The following is a 21412-nucleotide window of genomic DNA, read 5'->3' on the forward strand; positions in this document are numbered from 1 at the left end:
GAGCCTGCTCCATTCCCTTTTTCCTCGTGTCTTTTTCTGATGTGCCCCTTATTCTTATATTGCTCTTTCTGATGGAGTCAGACAATTCTTACAGAGCTCTGTCATTTGTTTAAATTCGTGCGTCTCTCTCTTCTCTCTGTAGTGTTACTTGCCTGTCTTCAATGTCACTGATTCTCTCCTCCATCCTGCATGTTCTATTAGCTAAACTTGCCTCCTCATTTTCCTGTTCATGTATTGAGTTATTCATCTCTCTCTGGTTCATTTTTAAAGTTTTAATCTCCTTGGCAATGTACTCTTTCTGTTCATTACTTTGTTTTTTGAGCTCATTAAATTGCTTATCAGTGTTTTCTTGAATCTCATTCAGTACTTTTGAAACTTCAATTTTGAATTGTCTGTTGTTTAACTCCAAGGTTTCCATGTAGTTGAGTATTTTTTTCTGGAGATCTGTCTGTGCTACATCACGGTCTTGTGTATCCGTGATACTTGATTTTTTCATCCTTGATGGCATTTGAGAGTGAGAAGGAAAAAAGGAGGAAAATGAAATAAAAATAAGAAAACACTGCAAAAACTAAGATTGAAAAATATTAACATAATTTTTTTTATATTTACTGAGAAAAGCAGTGCCCTGTCCGAGGTCTCTGGGTCTGCAGGTGTCATTGCTAAGGACTCAGACTCCCAGGCCAAGTGTGTCATCCACTTTGTTACCGTTGTTCTAATAAAAGCTAAAGTGCAGCGCTATCCAAGTTTACTGCGACACACAAAACTGTGCCTTAGTGCACCCGTGTCTCACGTTTCCGAGCTAGTATTCTGCATTCCTGTGGATTCTTTGATTTTTAGGAATAGAAAGAAACAGTAAGAAAACATGTAAGCAGATTAGTGGCATTTTTTTTAAATTTAATGTTGGCCAACTCTTCGCAAAAAGAGTCAATGTTTATATTCACCAAGGAGAGTAACAGGTTTATTTCCTCTGATTTTGTAGTAACAATGTCAGGTGTTTCCCCTGTATTACCCTTTTACCCCTTCTGAGTGTTCACAGGGTGTGGTTTCATTGAGTTTTTTTTGGTGGTGTTTTTGCCGGCGGATTTGGCCTCAACAAGCCAGTTTACTCATGACTTCAGTGACTTTTTCCACTGTGAACAATCTCTATACTTTACCAAGAGTAGCGGAAAATGCAGGAATCCAGGTGAGCTTTCTCACTCTACTTTGTGATGCATTTTGGGAGGTTTAGATGAATCCATACTTGAAAATGGAGCACAGACATAGATAAAAGTTATTATGTAAAATGCAGTTGCTAGAATGTCAGATCAGCAGCGTGAATCTTAGTCAAATTTGCATACACGGGTAGTGTGATACTTTATACTTTAGGGCTATTGAGGTTGAGCTGAGATTATGACTAGTGTGTTTGAGAGTCACAGAAAAAGGGAAATACCTTCCATTACATGCTTTGTATGGAGTATTAGAAGAGGAACTGATGTTATGTGTGTGTTGTAAAGATTTCCTAGGACTTGGAAATTGTTCTGTAATAAAGCTGATATAAGATGTAGCTTTCATAGTGACAACCTGTGAATCATTGTGATACACGGAGTATACTCGGTTTTATAAGCAGAGGTCCTCCTGTTCAAGGAGAACTTGGTGCTTATGATTTGTCCGGGCACCAAAATACTGTGATTCGGGTAGACACCTTTGCATCCTTATTGTTGAATCCAAGATGAAAGTATTCTCTTGTAAATATATCTTCACTTCTTATTCCTGCTTCAGTTGTCAGTGTCTTCCCTTAGTCCTTACCACTTTGCCACATCTGTTGGGAAAGGTTAGCAGTCACCCATTTATAGTCAAATCCAAGGCACGTCTTCTAGTCCTTTTTCTCCCGTGACTATTCATTGGCCTTTGGCACTTGTTACTTCCAAACTGATGTTTTCTCTGTTTTACTTGGCTTAAAAAAATCACCTGTAGTTACTTCTGTGTGTATTATTGAATGATAGTCTTTGAAAAAGTGGGTGGGGATACCCACAAAACCGTTCTTTCTTATATAATATTGGGTGTTCAGAGTTCCAGTGTTCTAAATGTTTTTGGGTTGTTGTTTTTTGTCAGGATACAAACAGTTTATATGTTTTGTTAGTAGGTAGCTGTGTTTAATAAGGGAAAGGGGTGTATGATGCTCACTTAAAAGGGATACATTTTATTAAAATATTAGTAAATAGAATCCTGTGATAACATCATAGAGTATATACTGGGATACTGTTCTTCCTCTTTGTTGAGAAAAGAGAAACCCAGCGTGGACACACAGACAAGGTTTTTTCTGTGACTCCTCTTCGCTCAGTTCCTCTAGCTCCCCCCTGTCCTAAGTTTGTGCGTCGCCTGAGCTATTGTAGTGGCCTGGGAGCACCCCATTATTTAACTCCTCACCTCTTCAGCTTCTCCTGTCTCCCCTGCCCAGCTTTGGGTGAAAATGTCCCCACACCAACACCAGTTTATTGTCTCTGACCACCGGAGGACTGACAGAGTTCCCGGCCATGCTCAGTGTGTTGTATACTGAACACTCTTGCTGGTCCTTGTCCCTGATTCCTGGGAGGAAGTCCCTAATCTTCAGAATTTCCTAAGTGATAAAGTGTTTGCGACCCTTGCCTAGCCCCTTGGGCACACCTGGGTTTATGTTAAGGAGCATACTCAGGGTGGGGGCCAGTCAGGTGAAGGACCAACCCTGTGATTACAGGTCAGGGAGTACAGCCCAGCGTCTGGGGGAAGACGGGTCTGGATATTGAGTTCAAATACATGGCCAGGGATTGAAAGGATTGTGAATACATATTGAAATTTCAGGGAAACCTCAGATTATCCAACCTCAGCTGAGCATCTCTGGCGAATGAAATGCACATGTGTGCTGTGAAGGAGGCCCAGACCTCGAGCACGGAAGCTGGCTACCTGGGAGTGTCCCACACACCCAGTGATCCCAGTTCCCAGGACGCTTTCCTCCATAACCCAGTGTCCACATGATGGGCTCCTCCTTCTCCAGGCCCATCTCATTTACAGCTTTAGCTCTTCTTCCCTTCTCTTCTTCACCCAGATATCTCTCCAATCCTCTCATTTCTTCTCCATGCTTCCTACTTTCCCGCAGGCCCTGATTTGCCTTGTACCACATTCAACTGCAATTGGAGGTTGTGAAAGGAGGTCCCGTTGGGGATAAAGTAGTGAACACTGTGTGTGTTCTCCTGTACCTGAGGTTCCGCTGGTCACAGCCCTTTTCAGGGAAGCATGTGTTGACAAGTCTCCTGTTCTTTATTTTGGTTTCACATTCCTGTCTCTGTGTCCTATGCTTGCTTCCTTCTTCCTGCTCTTCCCAGTCTCCTTCCTTAATAAATAGCGCCCCCTTGTGGACCTGGCCGGTTGGCTCAGCGGTAGAGCATCAGCCTGGCGTGCAGGAGTCCCAGGTTCGATTCCCTACCAGGGCACATAGGAGAGGCGCCCATTTGCTTCTCCACCCGTCCCCCTCTCCTTCCTCTCTGTCTCTTCCCCTCCCGCAGCGAGGCTCCATTGGAGCAGGGATGGCCGGGACGCTGGGGATGGCTCTGTGGCCTCTGCCTCAGGCGCTAGAATGGCTCTGGACGCAACAGAGCGACGCCCCAGAGGGGCAGAGCATCGCCCCCTGGTGGGCGTGCTGGGTGGATCCCGGTCAGGCGCATGCAGGAGTCTGTCTGACTGCCTCCCTGTTTCCAGCTTCGGAAAAATGAAAAAAATAAAAAAAAAAAAAAATAGTGCTCCCTACTTATGTGCATTCAGACTCTCGCTGAGGATAACCTTCACGTCTATTGTGTTTTCTACCAATGTGAAAATTAAGTCAGGATAATCAGAGTTAAGAAATTTGTATGAAGCTGTGGCCGGTTGACTGAGTGTAGAGTGTTGACCCGGTGTTTGTATATGCTCGGTTTGATTCGCAATCAGGGCACATAGGAGAAGGGACCATCCGCTTTTCCACCCCTGCTACTCCTCCATCTCTCTCTCTCTCTCTCTCTCTCTCTCTCTCTTTCTCTCTGTTCCCCTCTCCTGTAGCCATGGTTTGAGTAGTTCATGCACATTGATGGAGGCTCCGCTGGGCCTCCACCTCAGGCATTAACAACAGCTCAGCTGCTTGCATGGCTCCAGATGCGCAGAGCATCAACCCCACACCGGGGTTGTTAAGGAAATACTGGCCAGGGGATGTATGAGAGTCTGTCACTCTGTCCTCCCTTCTCTCACTTGAAAAAGAATTATTGTGGTTGAATAATCACAACCCATTAGGTGACATGGCCATTAACAGTGAACAGGTAATCTGTCTGATACAACCACACACATCGTGAAGGTGAGAATTTCATCTTTATTATATTTGTACAAGAGATGCATTGCATTGTCTTCTTAAATGATCTAAAGTAACACAGAAACATGTCATCCAGGCAAGTGAAAACATTACAACAGAATCCTCTCAATGTAATAATAAAGACCAAACAATAAATACATAGATTAAAAGACTATGACGGAACTACCCATGTAGCTGAACGATAATTGATGTTATATAATTATAATTGGGGAAACCACAGAAATCTATGTTGAAATCGTAAACAAAATGATATTTCCATATGATAACAGGTATAATACTTATAAAGAAACTGTAGATACTGCATGTTTTCAAAACTATGACTCTTATAAACTATTTAACATAAATATATAAATATTAAATATGAGAATAAATATATAATCCTAGGGGCAATATTTTCAAAATAAAGTAATAAAACTTATGTCATACATTAAGCTATAACAACCTTAAGGTTCTAATTTTATTTTTTTAAACTATTTTCCTCTGATTCTGAGCCCCTGTTGTCCACCTACAGATGGCTCTAGACTGCTGTAACCAAGTGTAGAAAAAATGAGTCTTAAAACTTATCACAGGAAAGATTTGAATTCAACAATCTGAAAGTTGAGGTGGTGCCTTAGGAAGGGAAGGAACTTAATATAACCCTGTTTTCCTATAGTCCTTCTACCAGAGCAGGATGTATTAACTCTTCAGCCGTTGGAGATTATTCTAAGTTCTGCTTGATTATCTGCACAGGAGGCTCCTCTTTCCCGTCCTTGTGTCTGCCATTAGCATCCAGATGGTCTTCGTGCTGAAAACTCGAATCTCTCCTGGGCTGAGCAATCTAGAAAAGGAGAAAGAGACAGGATGTCACATTTCAAAAAGGCAACTCTCCAGATAGAGAATCTATTTAAATTCTCAGTCAATTCTAATCAGAGTTTAGGCTAATCTGTAAACCCGAGTTTATCTCTAATCCTCCATTGTCAAACCCACTCTTGAACCACTGTTTTCAAGTGTGATTCTTGGACCTTGATTTTGGACCGGAGTCCAGAAATTACTGAATATCATCAATAATTGGCTTTACAGCAGGGACTTTAGGTGGTTCTGTTCAGGAGTAACACACAAAAGTGCTGCTTTAGCTCACTCACACCTGGTCCTTCTGTACTACTTAAAATCTGAACGTGTAACCACACTACAGATGTCACTGACACATCTACATCACAAACCATGAGACCAATGCCTGATCTCTAATTCTATCCCTGGATCTTATGTTGAACCAGACTACCTTGTCTAACCTTGGCTAGTGCTTTGATCTGAGTGTCTGTGGTCCCCATAATTCATAACCCCTAAGGTGATGATATTAAGAGGTGAGGGCGTTTGGGAGGTGATTAGGTCATTAGGTGTAGCGATTTTGAATGAGATTATTGCCCTCCTGAAACACCCCAGAGAGGTGCCTCGTCCCTTCCAGTGTGTAAGGACATGGAGCACAGATGACAGTCCTCAGCAGAGTCCGACTGTGCTGGCACCTGATCCCAGACTTGCAGCCTCCAGAACTGTGAGAAATAAATGTGTGCTGGTTAAAAGTCTCCTAGTCTGTGCAATTTTGTCTCAGCAGCCAGAGTGGCCTAAGATAGCTAGTTCCCAAGATTTAAACGAAATCTTTGCTTAACTCTGTGCCCAAACTTGTAACTCAAAGGTGTCTGTTGTAGCAAGCCATGCTGGAGCTAATACTTCTCAAACTCCCCTCTTTCTGACAAACTTCCTTGACTGTACACTTGCAGGGTGAAATGTGTAATTGTGCAGGAGGAGAGCTTGGTGGGCCAGGGGAGATGAAGAACGTACCGATGACGTGGCCATAGCCATTTGTTTGAGGGTATATATTTGGATGAAAATATAGGCAGTCACGATGTGTGTCATACTTTTGGATATAGAGACTGTTTTATTGCTGTTGATAAGTTCCTACTGTTGGGTTTCCTCAGGGATGTAAGGCCCAAGTGAATTAACAACAGAAAGTAAAAACACTGGAGAAGGAAATAATGGGAAACTTCCTTACATTTCACAAATTCAGCATTTCAAGAAAGCTAATATATGGACCCTGTTAATTTGATTCAAATGATTTCACCCCAATCATGAGATCTGACACCCACACATGCCACCAAGCTGTGTGTGTGTGATGGTCAGCCTGTGTCCTGGAGCCAGTCAGAGCCTGGCTGTGTGCCAGGCAGGTTCACTTCACAGTGTGTTTCAGGGTGAGGTGGGCGGGGCGATGGGCGAGGGTCCACCAATCAGATTGCTGGGATTTCCTAAGTAGACAACAAATTATTCCTTCTGTACCCGTGAGCACATAGACCACCTTTCTTCAGACCCACCTTAGTCTCAGTGGCCTCCGAAATGAGCGTGCGATCGCGCCCCCACACCCAGAGCTGTGGATCAAAAGCCTGGATCTGGAAAGAGAAACGGCCCCCTGAGAAGATGATGACTCTCCAGGTGGACCTTCTCCCTCCCCTTGTCCAGCCCCCAATTCTGTCTCAGCCTCAAATCCCAACTCTGATCCCCCAGGATCCCTTCTGTCTCCAATGTGGCTGCCCCTGCCAAGTCCCCACAGCCACCTACCTCTTCACACTCTTCCCGGGAGACCCACGCCTCCAGCCCATGGAGCGGAAGAACTGGAATCGCAGTTTATTGAACGAGGTGCGCTGGGTGCAGTAGTGCTCCCCATAGAGGAAGGGAAGGATGGCCTGCTTAGGGGCGTGGTAATTCTCCTCCATGTCCAGAGCCAGGTAGCTGAGGACAGACACCAGGTGGCCAGTCAGGAACAGGACAGGAAAGACCCCTGGCCAAGGACAGCTGCCCAGGAAGGACAAGACCTCCGGGAGTCCTATCCAGTGTCACAGTGCCGCCCAGTCTTCAAGAAGCCACTGCTGAGCAGGGACCTGAAGGCACCTCTCATACCTGGATGATGAACAGAAAATCCTACAGGGAAGCCGGCCCCTTCCCTTTAACCTGCTGTGTGCGCACACACCAGTCTCCCCGTAGTGCAAGTATCTATACTGCTCCCGTGGGCGGCCCTGACTGGACCTTACTGTATTCACCACTTTCCTACCAAATGACTCATACAGGACTTGCTGTGGTGGTGCATTAACTCAAGAAAGCTTCTTGAATTCTCTTCTTCTCCTCACATTCTTTGGCACTGAGATGCAGTTTATAAGTTTTCATAGAATGAGTGAATGAATGAATGCTTTGTCTCATAGCAAGTGCAAACCTTAAGTATTAACAAAATGAAAAGAAGATTACTGAGTATTTTTAGAAGCCATTTGTCTATTGACAAGAGCTTCCATCAACAGGAGTCTAGTCTAATGGGATTGGAAAAGGAGAGGTGAGGGTATTAGAAATTATGAATTCAAAATAGCACATTTTCATGGAATTTTTTTTTTTTTTTACAGTGACAGAGAGAGAGAAGGATAGCAGGGATAGACAGACAGTAACGGAGAGAGATGAGAAGCTTCAATCTTAGTTTTACGTTGTGACACCTTAGCTATTCATTGATTGCTCTCTCATATGTGCCATGACCGTGGGGCTGCAGCAGACCAAATAACCCCTTGCTCAAGCCAGTGACCTTGGGTCCAAGCTGGTGACCTTTGCTCAAACCAGAGGAGCCTGCGCTCAAGCTGGCGACCGTGGAGTCTTGAACCTGGGTCCTCCGCATCCCAGTCCGACACTCTATCCGCTGCACCACCGCCTGGTCAGGCTGTCATGGAATTTTAATTACAGTGCTACTGGAATGTAGGTTAGCCGGACTGAGATGGTATCCAAACATTTTGGTGTTTGGATTCATTTTAAGAATAGGTCTTTCAGCCTGACCAGGCAGTGGCGCAGTGGATAGAGCATCGGACTGGAATACGAATGACCCAGGTTCGAGACCCTGAGGTCGCCAGCTCGAGCACAGGCTCATCTGGCTTGAGCGAAAAGCTCACCAGCTTGTACCCAGGGTTGCTGGCTCGAGCAAGGGGTTACTGGGTCTGCTGAAGGCCCACGGTCAAGGCATATATGAGAGAGCAATCATGAACAACTAAGGTGTCACAACGAAAAACTAAGATTGAAGCTTCTCACCTCTCTCCGTTCCTGTCTGTCTGTCCCTATCTATACCTGAATAGGTCTTTTATTCAGATACAGATGTGTAAAAATACTTAGATAGAAAATACCCTATAAAAACACAGGGAAGAGTGTTTGGAGGACCCTTGAAACAAAAAATGGAATATCAAGGTGGTAGACAAGTTTGATGGGGATCCCAGAGAGCAGAATTCAAACTGAAAATTGTTGCCTTGATTTAGAGCAGAATTAGTCAATTAAATTGCAGGAAGAGGAGGAAAGCGGCGGGTTGAATTGGTTAACTTGTGATTTGCAAGGATATTCAGAGAGACAGTAAGATACTTCCCTGGGGGGAATTTTAGTGTATGTAGAAATGTGCTATTTAGTGGAGGTCTGAATTGAGGAGGAAGACCGTTACATTTGGTACTGTTTTGGGAGGAGACTGAGAGATGGGGAGGGGGGAGAGAGAGAGAGGGAGAGAGAGGAACTGGAAATGGTGAGTCTGAAGCCTATTTCCTTGGCGGCAGGGTGGTGTCATTTCTTTAGAGGCTTCTATGTTTTCTTTTGATTTGTTTAGGCTTTTAAAAAGTGTTTATTGATATTAGAGAGAGAGGAAAGGAGAGGGGGGGTGAGAGAGAGGGAGACAGGGAGAGGAACATCTGTTTCTGTATGTGCCCTCACTGGGAATCGAACCAGCAACCTCTACCATTCCAGACAGTGTTCTAACCAACCAAGCCCTGCTTTATTCAGCCTTTTAGCTAAGATTCAGGTTGTTGGGTTCTGCAAAGAAAATTGTAAAAAACCTTAAGATTTTTTTACTACAACTCTATTGGTTTTGTACACAGAGTGAGCAGTAGAAATAGGTTAAAAAAGATGATAATCAGAGACCTACTCACCTCTTTACATAGTCCTAGGGTTTGAATATTGATCGATGGGATTAAATATAATACTCACAGGGCCAGGAAGAAATGAATTCGCTGGTACTGGCAGGAGTAGAGGCCCGCACGGCTGAAATAAACTATCACCATGGACAGCAGATACTGAGAGAAAGAGGGAAATACATACATAAAAGAGGGCTCACACCCTGAAAGAGGAAGCGCAGTGGGATAAGAGAGAAGCTGATGCCCCCAGGATGGCAAGCACTGAGGGTTCAGGGCAGGTATTAGGATCGCCGACATCTGGAGGGTCTTTGATAACCTGGAGCAAAGGGGAGTCCCCAAAACCTGCGAGGAAACCTGATGTACTAACAACCATGGGGACAAGCCTTGGGCCTAGATCCCAGAGGAGCCATCCTAGTGGCAGGGATCCCCCTACCCCACACAAACACCTCACCTCCCGTACACACTTCAAGAAACTCCTAGGTTCCCAACAGGAAGCGGTGACAAGGCATCAGGTCGGAGAGAGAACCCTGGGCACGGAAGGCTCTCTGTGCCCGAGGACAGATGGTAGAGCAGGGATACACCCTACCTTGTCAGAGATCATCAGATTTTTGTCCCAGGCCAGGAATTTTTTAATGACCGGATCCTCTATGAAAAGAGGGCTTCTGTTAGCTTGACCAGAACAGGGTTGCCATGGGAGCGTTGCAGGCAAAGAGGGAACCATGTCCCGCTTGGGGAAGTTTCGGGATTGTGACCAAGGGTGAGATTGATGTGAAGGGGGACAGAGGAGATTGTGCCCTGAGCCAGGGAGTAGTGGTGACCACCACCCCCATTTACCCAGTCTGGGGTGACTGAGTGACGTGCTCCCTCATCGTGCATGAATGTGCCCCTGCCGATGCCACAGCACTCAGTCATTGTCTCAATTTACAGTCACATCAGGGTGGGAAGATGGCCTTATCTCCTCTTACAGATGAAGGTATTTAGATTCTCAAGGCCAGTCTCAGAGGTACAGTTGAAACCGAGCTTTCTGATCCCAAGTGCAGACCCTTTTCCAGTCTAGCCTAACCCTGTATCATTTGTAAATGTTCCTGATGAGTGATCAATACAGAGTTCTCCTAGGATAGAGAGCTTACCAACTAGCAGAGCAATCCTTTTCTATTGGAAAAGAGTAGTTATAATAATATGTTTTTAAAGAATAGTTTGGAGGGTGCTCTCCGGGGTCCCCTCCTACCGAGCAGCCTGATGAAGGCCTTATGGTGCTCAGGTAGCACTGAAGACCGCCTGTGCCTCTTCAACTTGAGCCCACACAGCGTGTCCACGACCCAGAGGTCCTGAGCCCCAGGGGCAGCCTCCTCTCTCTCCTCCTCTGTTGACCCCTCCCTCTTCCTCTTCCTCTTAGCCGACTGAGGCTGGGGGCTGGAATCTACACGGGGGGCTGAGGAAAGAAACCAGGCTACAATATAAAGTCTTTGCCTTTGGAATTCAGCTACTGGTCCATTAAACCCATCCCCACTCCATCCTACCTATTTCTCTCTCCACCCCCAGTGAGCAAACCCGTCCATCCTCTCCAGTGTCACAGACAACTGGTCTTCTCCCCAGCCGTCTCTCCATCTTTCCCCTTTGTCGAAGTCCACCTGCCCCCTCCCATTCATCCTGCCATTGTTCTATGTCTCTGTCCTCAAACTCTCCCTTTTTAGAGATCATTTCCTCATTGTGGGGGGAATCAAAGGAACTCTCCACTGTCTCTCCCTTCCCATCTCTCATGCTGGGGTCTCATCTCCTAACCCTCCTTCCTTGCTTCCCCGGCTTTTCTTTCATGGGGATATCCTTGTCCCCAGCTCCTGCAATCTCTTCTTACCCCTGGTTTTCTGAATCTCTCCTTTCTTTCACACACTCTCACAGGTCTCCCTTCCTCCTTACTGGTCAGCCTTCTCCAATCCCCTCTGTCCCCAGTTTCCTCACCTGATGGTCCTGGCAAGACTTCAACCACTCTCACCTCCAGGGAGTTCCCTGAGGATCTAGTCTGGGGGCTCTGCTTCTCAGACTGGAAACTTGATTCACAGTTGGCCATGGTTTTTTCTTAACTCTTTCTTTTTTGTATATCTAGACTCTAAACTCTTCTGAGTTTTCTGTGAACACCACGTTCTCCCAACTGATCCGTAACTTAGAATGGAGAAAACCTCCAGTAAGATGTTGTTGGCACACCTCTGCTGCCAAGCACCACGGAATCTGGTCCTTCCAACCAGGAAGGTCCGAGGCCTCTGATGTCATCGGTCATTCTAACCGGGCAACCAGTTTGAAGGATGCAAACAGGTGTAACTGCCGTGTGTGCACTTGTCCTGGAGCTTGGGGGCAAACACTGTCTCCTACTACTGACCCCACAACCTCTGACCAGCTTCCAAAACTATCCTCCTGTGTCAGCATCCGTTCTTACCCCTCCCCCGGGGATGCTGCGTTCTCTCCATTCTGAGCTTGAAATATGTTGGGCTCTTCCTTTCCCATTCCTATTCCAGAGCGTAGTCGGGTGGAAGAGGGAGGGGATAGGGACATTTAGGGAAAACAGAAATTCTAAAGCCTTATGAAATTGAGATATGTATATAAAAATAGATCTCAGGTACATTGACTTTCCAAATAAAAAGTTACTTTAAAACGGTCCATTTGGCAAGCTCGATGGTTGCAGACACGATGTACAGGGTTCTGTAACTGGGGGCACGAATCCTGTACCATCAGGCAAGTGTTATTCCCAGAGACATCGTGAGAACCTAAAATCCTAGAAAACAGTACGTTTGCTCACATACTTCGGATGGTGTCTGCAAATTGGGGGATTCCATGGATCACCCAAAGCCTGCTTCTCAGTATAGATAAAAGGAAAACACCCTCCAGTCTTTATATCAGTGTTCAGCCTGTGTGTTTTCTTCTTGACTCAGAAGTTTCACTACCACTCATGTATCCTGTGAATAAAATGTCACACTCACAATAATAGTGAGTGGAAAACCTTTGCGTCAGAACATGATGGTCTTTGTGCAGGTGTGGAGTGCAGATGCAGAAAAGACACTAACTAACCAACTCGGTGTCTGCAGGATCAGGGACAGTTCTTCTGAACTGCCTGCCTGCCTGTCTTATACCATCGCTGTTCACCTGGGTATTGAATCTTTTCCGTCCTTTCCCCCATCTCCCTCCCTCCTTTCTTCCCTCCTTTCCTCACTCCCTCCCTTTTTTCTCCCTTCCTTCCTTCCTTTTTTTCTTTGATCTTCATTTATTGTTACTAGTATAATAACATAAAAAACCTACCATTCAAACCACACTAAAGGCTTAATTCAGTGGCATTGAGCACATTCACATTGCGCTACAGTCACCACCGTCCATCTCTGGAACGTTTTATCTTCCCAAACTGAGTCTGCATCTATTAACTACTAGCTCCCCATGCTCTCCCCTGCCCTTGTACGTTCTGTCCCTGTGAGTTGGACTACTCTGGGACCTTATATAAGTGGAATGATACAGTGTTTGTCCATTTATTCCTGGCTCATTCAGTCAGAATAATGTCCTTAAGGTTCTTTCCTGTTGTTGCATTTGTCAAAATTTTTTCCTTTTTTAGGCTTCAAAATATCTATTATATAGGACGTATTTTGTTACCCAAGTATTAGTTGATGGACACTTGGGTTTCTTCTTCCTCTTGGCTCTGAGTCTTGTTTTTGATCCTTTGTGTGAACTTTGATGAGAAATTCAGGATGTAGCCAAACTTTTTTTTTTTTTTAATTTCGATCATATGTTACCAATTGCGCTTTACCAAGCATGAGTAAAGTCAGATCAGTTTATCCAGAAAACTTGTGTTACAACTCAGTTCTGTTCCTATGACAGTGACATAATCCAAATTTTGGTGTAAGTGGAAACACACCCTAGCCTAAGTCACTTACCTATGCTAACACAGTTGTAAAAACATAATCTAGAAGATAAAAACACAAGCCACAGAAAAAGTAGAATGACATAAATATACTGTACTGTATACACTGTAACGTAGTAATAGAAAAAATGAAAAAAGTGTAAAAAAATTCCTTACCTTTAATCTTGTGGTTGTCTTTCACCCTGGAAGGGGCCATTGCCAGGTGGGAGAGAGTGACCTATTGGGAGGAGGAAGCTGGAGAGGCAGGAGAACCTGCTGAAGGTGCTGGAGATGCTGGTCTGGTGAATCAGGATTGCCTAAGGAACATGCAGGAGACACTGGAGATGATTCTACCTGTACTACAGGCGTTCCATCTCGAGAGGCAGCTGATGTAGAGGGAACAGATTCTGTTGCAGGCCTCTCTGCCTTTTTAAAGAATTGTTCCAGGCTAGTCTGGAAGTTTGATGACGTCTTCTTTTACAAAATCTGCCTATAGCATTGCAAGGCATCCAAACAGCTCTGTAGACCTTTCTGAATCTGTCATCACTGGGGTCCTCAGCCTGAAATTTTGTCAACCCATCCTCCACATAGGAAAACCTTTTGGCAAACCCTTGCTAGTAAATCTCTTGGGTGCTGGGGTTTTTCTCTCTTTCTCTTCAATCTGTTGCTTCTCCAGCTGAATGAGGTCCTCAGGAGACAGCTCCTCTCTGTGTGATGCCAGTAGCTCTGCACTAGCACATAGGAGAAGCAATCCATTAACAACTAAAGTGATGCAACTATGAGTGATGCTTCTCATCTCTCTCTTGTTGTGTATTTGTCTTTCTCTCTCTAAAAATTAAAAAAAATTTTTTTTAATTCATTTTAGAGAGGAGAGAGAAAGGGAGAAGAGAGAGAGAGGGAGAGAGAGAGGAGAGAGAGACAGAGAGCGAAGGTGGGGAGGAGCTGGAAGCATCAACTCCCATATGTGCCTTGACCAGGCAAGCCCAGGGTTTCGAACCGGCGACCTCAGCATTTCCAGGTTGACGCTTTATCCACTGCGCCATCACAGGTCAGGCTCTCTCTAAAAAATTTTATTAAAATAATTTACATTTCACCAGCAGTGTGTGAGGGTACTGCCAGTGGAAATGTAAACGAGTATAACTGTTATGGGAGAAAGTATAGTGGCTCCTTAAAAAATTAAGAATGGAACTACCTTATGACCCAGCCATCCCTCTACTGGGTATCTACCCCCCAGAATTCAAAAACATTGGTACGTAGAGACACATGCAGCCTGTGTTCATCATAGAATTTTTCACAGTGGCCAAAACATGGAAACAATAAAAGTGTCCCTTGATAGAGGACTGGATAAAGAAGATGTGGTATCTATGTACAATGGAATGCTACTCAGCCATGAGAAATGATGACATAGGGTCATTTATGAAAACATGTATGGACCTTGAAAACATTAACTGAGTGAAATATGTAAGTCAGAAAAAGCTAAAAAGTGTATGATTTCAGACATAGATGGGACACAAAGCTTAGACTCATGGACTTAGACAAGAGTGCCCTGGTTACCAGGGGGAGGGTGATGGTGGGTAGGGTGGGTCAGGGATAGGGTGTAAAGAGGATTTAACAAATAGAAGGTGACCAAAGATGATTTCGCTTTTAGTGATGGATATACAACATAATGGACTATTCAAATGATAGAGTGATGATTGCCTGAAATCTGTGTACACTTATTGATCAATGTCACCATGTTAAAATTAATTTTATAAATTAAAAAAAAAATTATAAAGGCCCTGGCCGGTTGGCTCAGCGGTGGAGCGTCAGCCTGGCGTGCGGGGGACCCGGGTTCGATTCCTGGCCAGGGCACATGGGAGAAGCACCCATTTGCTTCTCCACCCCCCCCCCTTTCCTCTCTGTCTCTTTCTCTTCCCCTCCCGCAGCCAAGGCTCCATTGGAGCAAAGATGGCCCGGGTGCTGGGGATGGCTCCTTGGCCTCTGCCCCAGGCGCTAGAGTGGCTCTGGTCGCGGCAGAGCGATGCCCCGGAGGGGCAGAGCATCGCCCCTGGTGGGCAGAGCTTCGCCCCTCGTGGGCGTGCCGGGTGGATCCCGGTCGGGCACATGCGGGAGTCTGTCTGACTGTCTCTCCCTGTTTCCAGCTTCAGAAAAATACAACAACAAAAAAAATTTATAAAATAAATCTTACAATTTTATGTTAACTGTTCCTAGATAAAGCTGAAAATTTTTAAAAATCTGTTCACGTGAGGTGCAGGGACTCGGTGTCTCCGTTGTTTGCAGTCAGGGATTTCTTAGTTGGCTGAGGTCTCAGGACCAGGAGCACCGCCCCGGGTTCCTCCACAGCGGGGGTTCCCAAACTACGGCCTGTGGGCCACATGCGACCCCCGGAGGCTATTTATCCGACCCCCACCGCACTTCTGGAAGGGTACCTCTTTCATTGGTGGTCAGTGAGAGGAGCATAGTTCCCATTGAAATATTGGTCAGTTTGTTGATTTAAATTTACTTGTTCTTTATTTTAAATATTGTATTTGTTCCCATTTTGTTTTTTTACTTTAAAATAAGATATGTGCAGTGTGCATAGGAATTTGTTCATAGTTTTTTTTATAGTCTGGCCTTCCAACGGTCTGAGGGACAGTGAACTGGCCCCCTGTGTAAAAAGTTTGGGGACCCCTGCTCCACAGCTTCCAAGGCCAGGCTGTCCTAGGAACCCCTCCAGTGGGGAGGGCACTGCCACATGATGACAGGTGTCCCACCCTGTTATAAGGTCAACCCTTAGAAAGCAAGTTTGAGTTTGAGGAGACAGATTTACAAATCTTGAAGACAGGTGCCAGTTATGCTAATAGAATTGATGCATTAGAGAGAAGACCCAAACAGGGAAAACACAGGAAACTAATGAGACAAGTAAGGGCAGGAAAGGCTTTTTCATGGTCAGTGTCAAAAGGGTGAAAAGTAGGAAGAGAAAGCAGAAGGATTTGAACACACACACCAAAAAATAAATATATATATGGCATAAAATAAAAGTGAATAAATAATGTTAGAAAAGCAGATGACAATTAGGGGAAATATTTGCATTTTCCACTTATTCAAAAGGAGAAAGATTTATGTTCTAGATACCTGAATGAAGCCACAGTAAGTGTGGACATCTGCTGCTTCTGGCCGAGAAATTATCACGGGGTCCAGATTTCTGTCCCAGTTCAAGCAAGCTTTTAAAATGCGTGACATTTGTGAAAATACAGTTTTAGCCATTTGGAGAAAGAAGGAGCCCTGAGAGGGTCCAGCTCACTGCCCAGACAGAGTTCCGGCCTCGGAACCGGGAGGAGGCTCTGGGGGAGCTCAGCATGTATCTGAGCTGAAGGGACAGTGTTGGCATTGAGGGCACATGGCAGCTGGTGTTTGCAGTCAGAAAACTAGAGAGGAGTAGAGTGCAGAGGACACCCCGGAAATCCGCTGAGCACCGGTCAGTGCACATGGTGGAGGTGAGAACTGGAGGCCGGGACCCAGGCTGATGGTGCTTTGCTCATCTTCACCGCAAGGCTTCCTTCTACGGTGCTGGGCGCAGCTCCCATCCTTTACCTGCTGGAAATGGAAAAGATCATCGGGAAATGCAACCTGCAGCTTTCCTGGCTCAGGCCCGAGATGGGGTCACTGTCACTCACATTCCAGCCTTGCATCAGTGAGAATTCAGGCACAGGCCATGCTCAGCAGCAGCAGGAGCTGGAGAAGACCATTCCTGGGGAAGCAGCCACTTCCAAGAGTAGCTCTGGAGAAGCACAGTTTTTTTGCAGGGTGAGTTTAATGCTGAAAGTCATGCTCAAGGCAGATAATGTCCCTGTCTCTGTCACCAGGGACTTTAGTCTAGGCACTAGGCACCTAGCTCTGGGCTATAACTACCTGTTTGTCATGGAGGTAGGAGAGGTTTTCATTTTCTTTGGGAGAAAGGCAATAATGGCCACCCAGACCAGCAGGTGAATTTACAGTAGACTATGAAAGAACCTGCAGCGAATGGTGCTGTCCTTTCACAGGAGACAGTTACCGTTTAACATGGGAGCGCGTCTGTAATGATTGCTCCTGCTGAGCTAGATGGAAGATGAGGTTCGTTTCCTTCTTTGCAATTTCCTTAGTGTTTCACCTGCCCTGCGCCACACAGTCTGGTTTCACGGTTCTTCAACAACCATCTAAACTGTTTTCATGATGTTTGTATATGTATTGATAGATACGATTTTCTGGTTTGGCAGGGGATTTTATTTTTAATCCCCCTACAAAACTCCCCATCCTGGCTTTCAAGAAAGAATTGTACTAAAATGCGGTTGTATTATTTCACCAAGCAGAGTTGTTAAACATTGTTCTTGGGATCTTGTTTTTGAAAAGTGACAATTTTACTTTTATATAATCACAGTCCTGCTGAGGAGGTAAGATGCCAGATATCAGTTTCCTTTTTTCAGTTTGTATTTTCTTTCTTTACAGTTATTATGGATCTGTTGTGTAATGTAGCAAACTTTTATGTGTCTGTGATCTTCTCCTTCCTTGGAGACACCACCTGCACAGTGGTAACAGGAATTTATGTCACGTCTGGGCTTTTCCTGATTCGTAGTGTTTCAGTGAAGCTTCTCCCAGTAGTTCAGTTAAGTGGACATGATATAACTGTCCTTTACTCTCCTCGCATGGTTGTGGGGGATCTGGGTTCTAAAATAAAAGGTCTCAGAGCAAGGAACGAACAGGATTCCAGGATGCAATCACACAGGGACACCTTTCCTTGACCCCTAACAGGAGTGAAGACCTACCTATGGGAAACCAGAGTCCCTCTTCCAGGTGGAGACCTCTCTGCTCAGCTCCTCTCAAAGGCTGGATGGAAGTGGAAGGTATTCAGATGTTCCTAACGTGTTGGCGTGTAGAGCGTGTGGGACATCAAACCTGGTAAGTGTCCATCTTCCCTTGAAGGGCCCTGCAGGTGGACTTCCGCGTCTTCCTGCGCATGTGCACCTCAGGCTGTGTGTGTGTGTGTGTGTTTGTTTGTGTGTGTGTGTGTGTGTGTTTGCACACGCACTGCCACTGGTTTAAGCTTGTGGGTGTCCAAATCGTCGCTGTCCAAGGTCTCATACATAGGTTCTGGTTGAATAAAGATGTGGGGTGAGCCAGGCTGTTTGCTGTTTTGTCAGTTTACTGTCCAGAGGGTGTGGGGCTGTGTGGGAAAGGGTGGGCACGGACAGGGGAGTTCCCAGTAGTGACTCCAGACCACGACCGACTGCACTGTCTGTGGGCCAGGTCTGAGGGGAGTGGTGGGGGGCTGTCTGGTCTTGCCTCGACTAGTCTGCATCACGGAGGACTGCAAGTAGGAGGCGTGCGTCAGTGAGCCCCTGCTGGGCAAGTTCTCCAAGGCTGTCCCGTGTGCCTAGAGCTGCTCTGCTGCTGGCTGCTGTGTAGTCTTGAGAGGCGCAGAGGCGAGAACCCTGGAGCGAAGCGCGGGAGGAGCATCTTGTTTGGAGTTTCGGGAGCCGCGGTACAGATCCACAAGTCTGAAGGGGTAGGTCTGCGTGTGCGGCGCAAAGTCAGTTCTGGATCGTCCTTCCTTCGGTGAGCAGGGCCAGGGGACTCGTACCCAGCGGAGGACAGGAGAGTCGGTGAGAGGGAGTTTTTTGACCGCTTCCTGGAGATCCTCACATCAGCCTGGGAAGTAAGGGTCAGGCTGCCCGGAATGGGCGCTCCCCTGGGACCTCTGATTTCTGGGTCTCCTGGCAGGGCTGAAGACTTGCATGTCCCCTCCTTCCTGCGTACCCCAACACCTCTTTCGTCCTCCCCAGATTCAAACGTGACTGTAAGGGTCCATGAGGACCTTTGTTCTCTAATCTGAGTGTATGCGGATTCCCGTAGGTTCTGCCCTGTGCCCTCATAGGGTGCAGCGCAAGACTAGTCTGCCGGGGCTAAATCCTGCAGCCTGGTCGACAAGGGCAGGAGCGCAGAGCCCAGCTCTGCGAAACACAGTCCGGAGTGGAAGGCACCGGGAAATTTAAAGAAAGCACAGACACAAGATGCAGAAAAGATGGGAGAAGGGGTCTCCCAGCCTCATGAACTGAGAGCCTCCATATGCGAGTCCCCATCGTATATATCTGTCTTCTTTACCTACTTATCATAAAGCTTCAGGACACGAGGTCATCATCCTCTGACACATCAGGGAAAGCTTGCTTGTAAGCACATATTCGGGGGAGCTAGGAAATGGCAGAGTACAGAAGCTTCTTGTGCAGACAGTCATGTCAGGGACCAGGTGTTCCTAAATCCACACAAATGGTATCAAGGCAACATCCATTCTCAGGCCATTTTCCACATTTCCCTTTTTCTGTTTTCTTAAAGCAGCAAAAGCAGATTTTGCGACCTCTCTTTTCATTACTCGCTGGAGGCTTTGTTGTGTGCATCTGAAGACTAAAAAGAAGCAAACAAGATTATGCATAATAAGCCTATTTCTCCTGGCAGTCTGGACCCCCATTGTTTAATCCAGGTTACTGGATTTAGAAATTGCAGTCCATCAGTTATTTCCGCCATGGTGTGAGAGGCAGGTAGAAGCTGCAGTGGTGCTTTCTGCATGTTAAGCACTTTAGCTGATGTCAAGACTTAGACTGTCCTTATATCCGAGGATATGCCTCCGGATAGTTTCGCACGGGGTCTGAGTTCCATTAAAACTGTGAGGAGTAATACAGTACGGAGTATGGTTCCAATCACTATGTAATTTTAACTGCATTTTTACAGGTTAAATACTTTCCAAATATAAGCTGCAAGAATAAATATTTAAATTCTTCAACTGCACCCCAAGTGGTTGGGAGCCCGGTGGCTTCACTCTGGCTCATGGGCTGCGATGAGCCTGAGCACCGCGCCACCCAGAAGGAAGGTGACTCCAAGCCGCTAGCACCCGGCTCCATCCCCTCTGAGTGTCTGTCTTGAACAGCCTACCACCACCTTTCCTGCTAAGGGCTCCTGGAGGGCCTGGAGGCCAGGATGGGGCCACAGGGAGGGACAGGGTATCATGTACGAGGTACGAGGTCACGGAGGTGCACAGGGTCGGTGGGAGGTTCAGGGCTGCGCCTGTCAGTGTTTAGCTGTGTGTTTGGGTTTGTACACGTTCCTGACTTCAGCTCTCTTACACCTTGGGTTTGATTTGACTGTACTGTAAAGACCTGTGTTCTGGGGTATCAATGTGTTTTTATGAGTGTGTCTGCAGCACCATAATCCTGTAGCAGTGTCCTTGGTGCGGTGAGTGTGTCTGTGTGTCCATTCATCTTGGGTGGGTGTGTACGATTCCAGCTGTGAGCCAGTGAAGGTCTGAGGAGAGACCACAACACACAGCACAATTATTCTGGACCAAGGAACTGAACTGATGGGGCCAAGGTCCTTTATGGGAAGACGGTCTATTATCCACTGGAGGCCCCAAGAAGCCAGATAAGAAGAAGCAGCTTCCTGGTGGAGAAAGTAATGAGCAGACAGGCGGAGTCTTATTATCTTTTGCTGCCTGGGGCCCTCACCTGAACAGGGTCTGAGCTGGAGCAAGGATGGCCTGGGCCTGGGACCACACACTCTAGTTTCCTGAGACAGGTCATCTGCGACGAGTTCCAGACATTCCAGGTGCGGGCAACTAAGAGCGGCCCGAGGTAACCTACAGCCTGGGTCTGACTGTGGCCTGGTAACCTTTCCTTGAACACGTGTTCACTATGGTGATGAACTTGCAGTGCCTGGCAGCCCTCTCTGAGGGAGAGAGGACAGTACATAACCTGCCCCCAGGTGTTTGTTCTGAGACTCGGGCACCTCTGTAACAAAGGGGCCTGTGGGTCCCTTTCTCCAGCAGGAGGAATGGGGTTGCTGAGTGCTTCCCGGGAGCCAGAGAGCAGCCGTGCATCCTGGGCACAGTCAGCTGGAAGCAGGGCCCTGGGCCAGAAACCCAACAGGACAGCGTTCTTCCCCGGAGGGTGGAGTCTGGGAGAGAACCCTCAGACTGATGAAACAGGCCAGTCCCCAGAGCGCCCTGATTTGAAGTGGCTGTTTATGCACATTTGTCCGGGGACTATGCTGGTTTTAATACCAAAAAGTCCAGGGTTCAAAATATTCCCACGGCCTGGCACCCATGACATAGGCCACCAAAACCCAACCCAAGTACCAAACTAGGGCCTCCTGAGGGACTGCCGCCTCTTGCCCAGGAGGGGACCTCGGGCCCCTCAGAGCACTGTATGGGGGGCAGGGACCAGGGCTGGGAAGCCTGGCTAT

General features: G+C 46.5%; 1 protein-coding gene and 1 pseudogene across 1 annotated transcript in view; one reads left to right on the forward strand and one right to left on the reverse strand.

Annotated features, from left to right (window-relative positions):
• Window positions 1-21412, forward strand: part of C9H16orf95 (chromosome 9 C16orf95 homolog) — a 64001-nt gene that overhangs the window by 40369 nt on the left and 2220 nt on the right. The window contains exon 6 of the mRNA XM_066349104.1: window positions 17936-18082. Coding sequence (XP_066205201.1) covers window positions 17936-18082 — 147 coding nt within the window. The remainder of the gene's footprint in view (window positions 1-17935; window positions 18083-21412) is intronic.
• LOC136381049 (speedy protein E4-like) lies at window positions 5046-11359 on the reverse strand (annotated as a pseudogene).

Source organism: Saccopteryx leptura, chromosome 9, assembly GCF_036850995.1.
Source record: "Saccopteryx leptura isolate mSacLep1 chromosome 9, mSacLep1_pri_phased_curated, whole genome shotgun sequence".
Taxonomy (NCBI): Eukaryota; Metazoa; Chordata; class Mammalia; order Chiroptera; family Emballonuridae; genus Saccopteryx; species Saccopteryx leptura.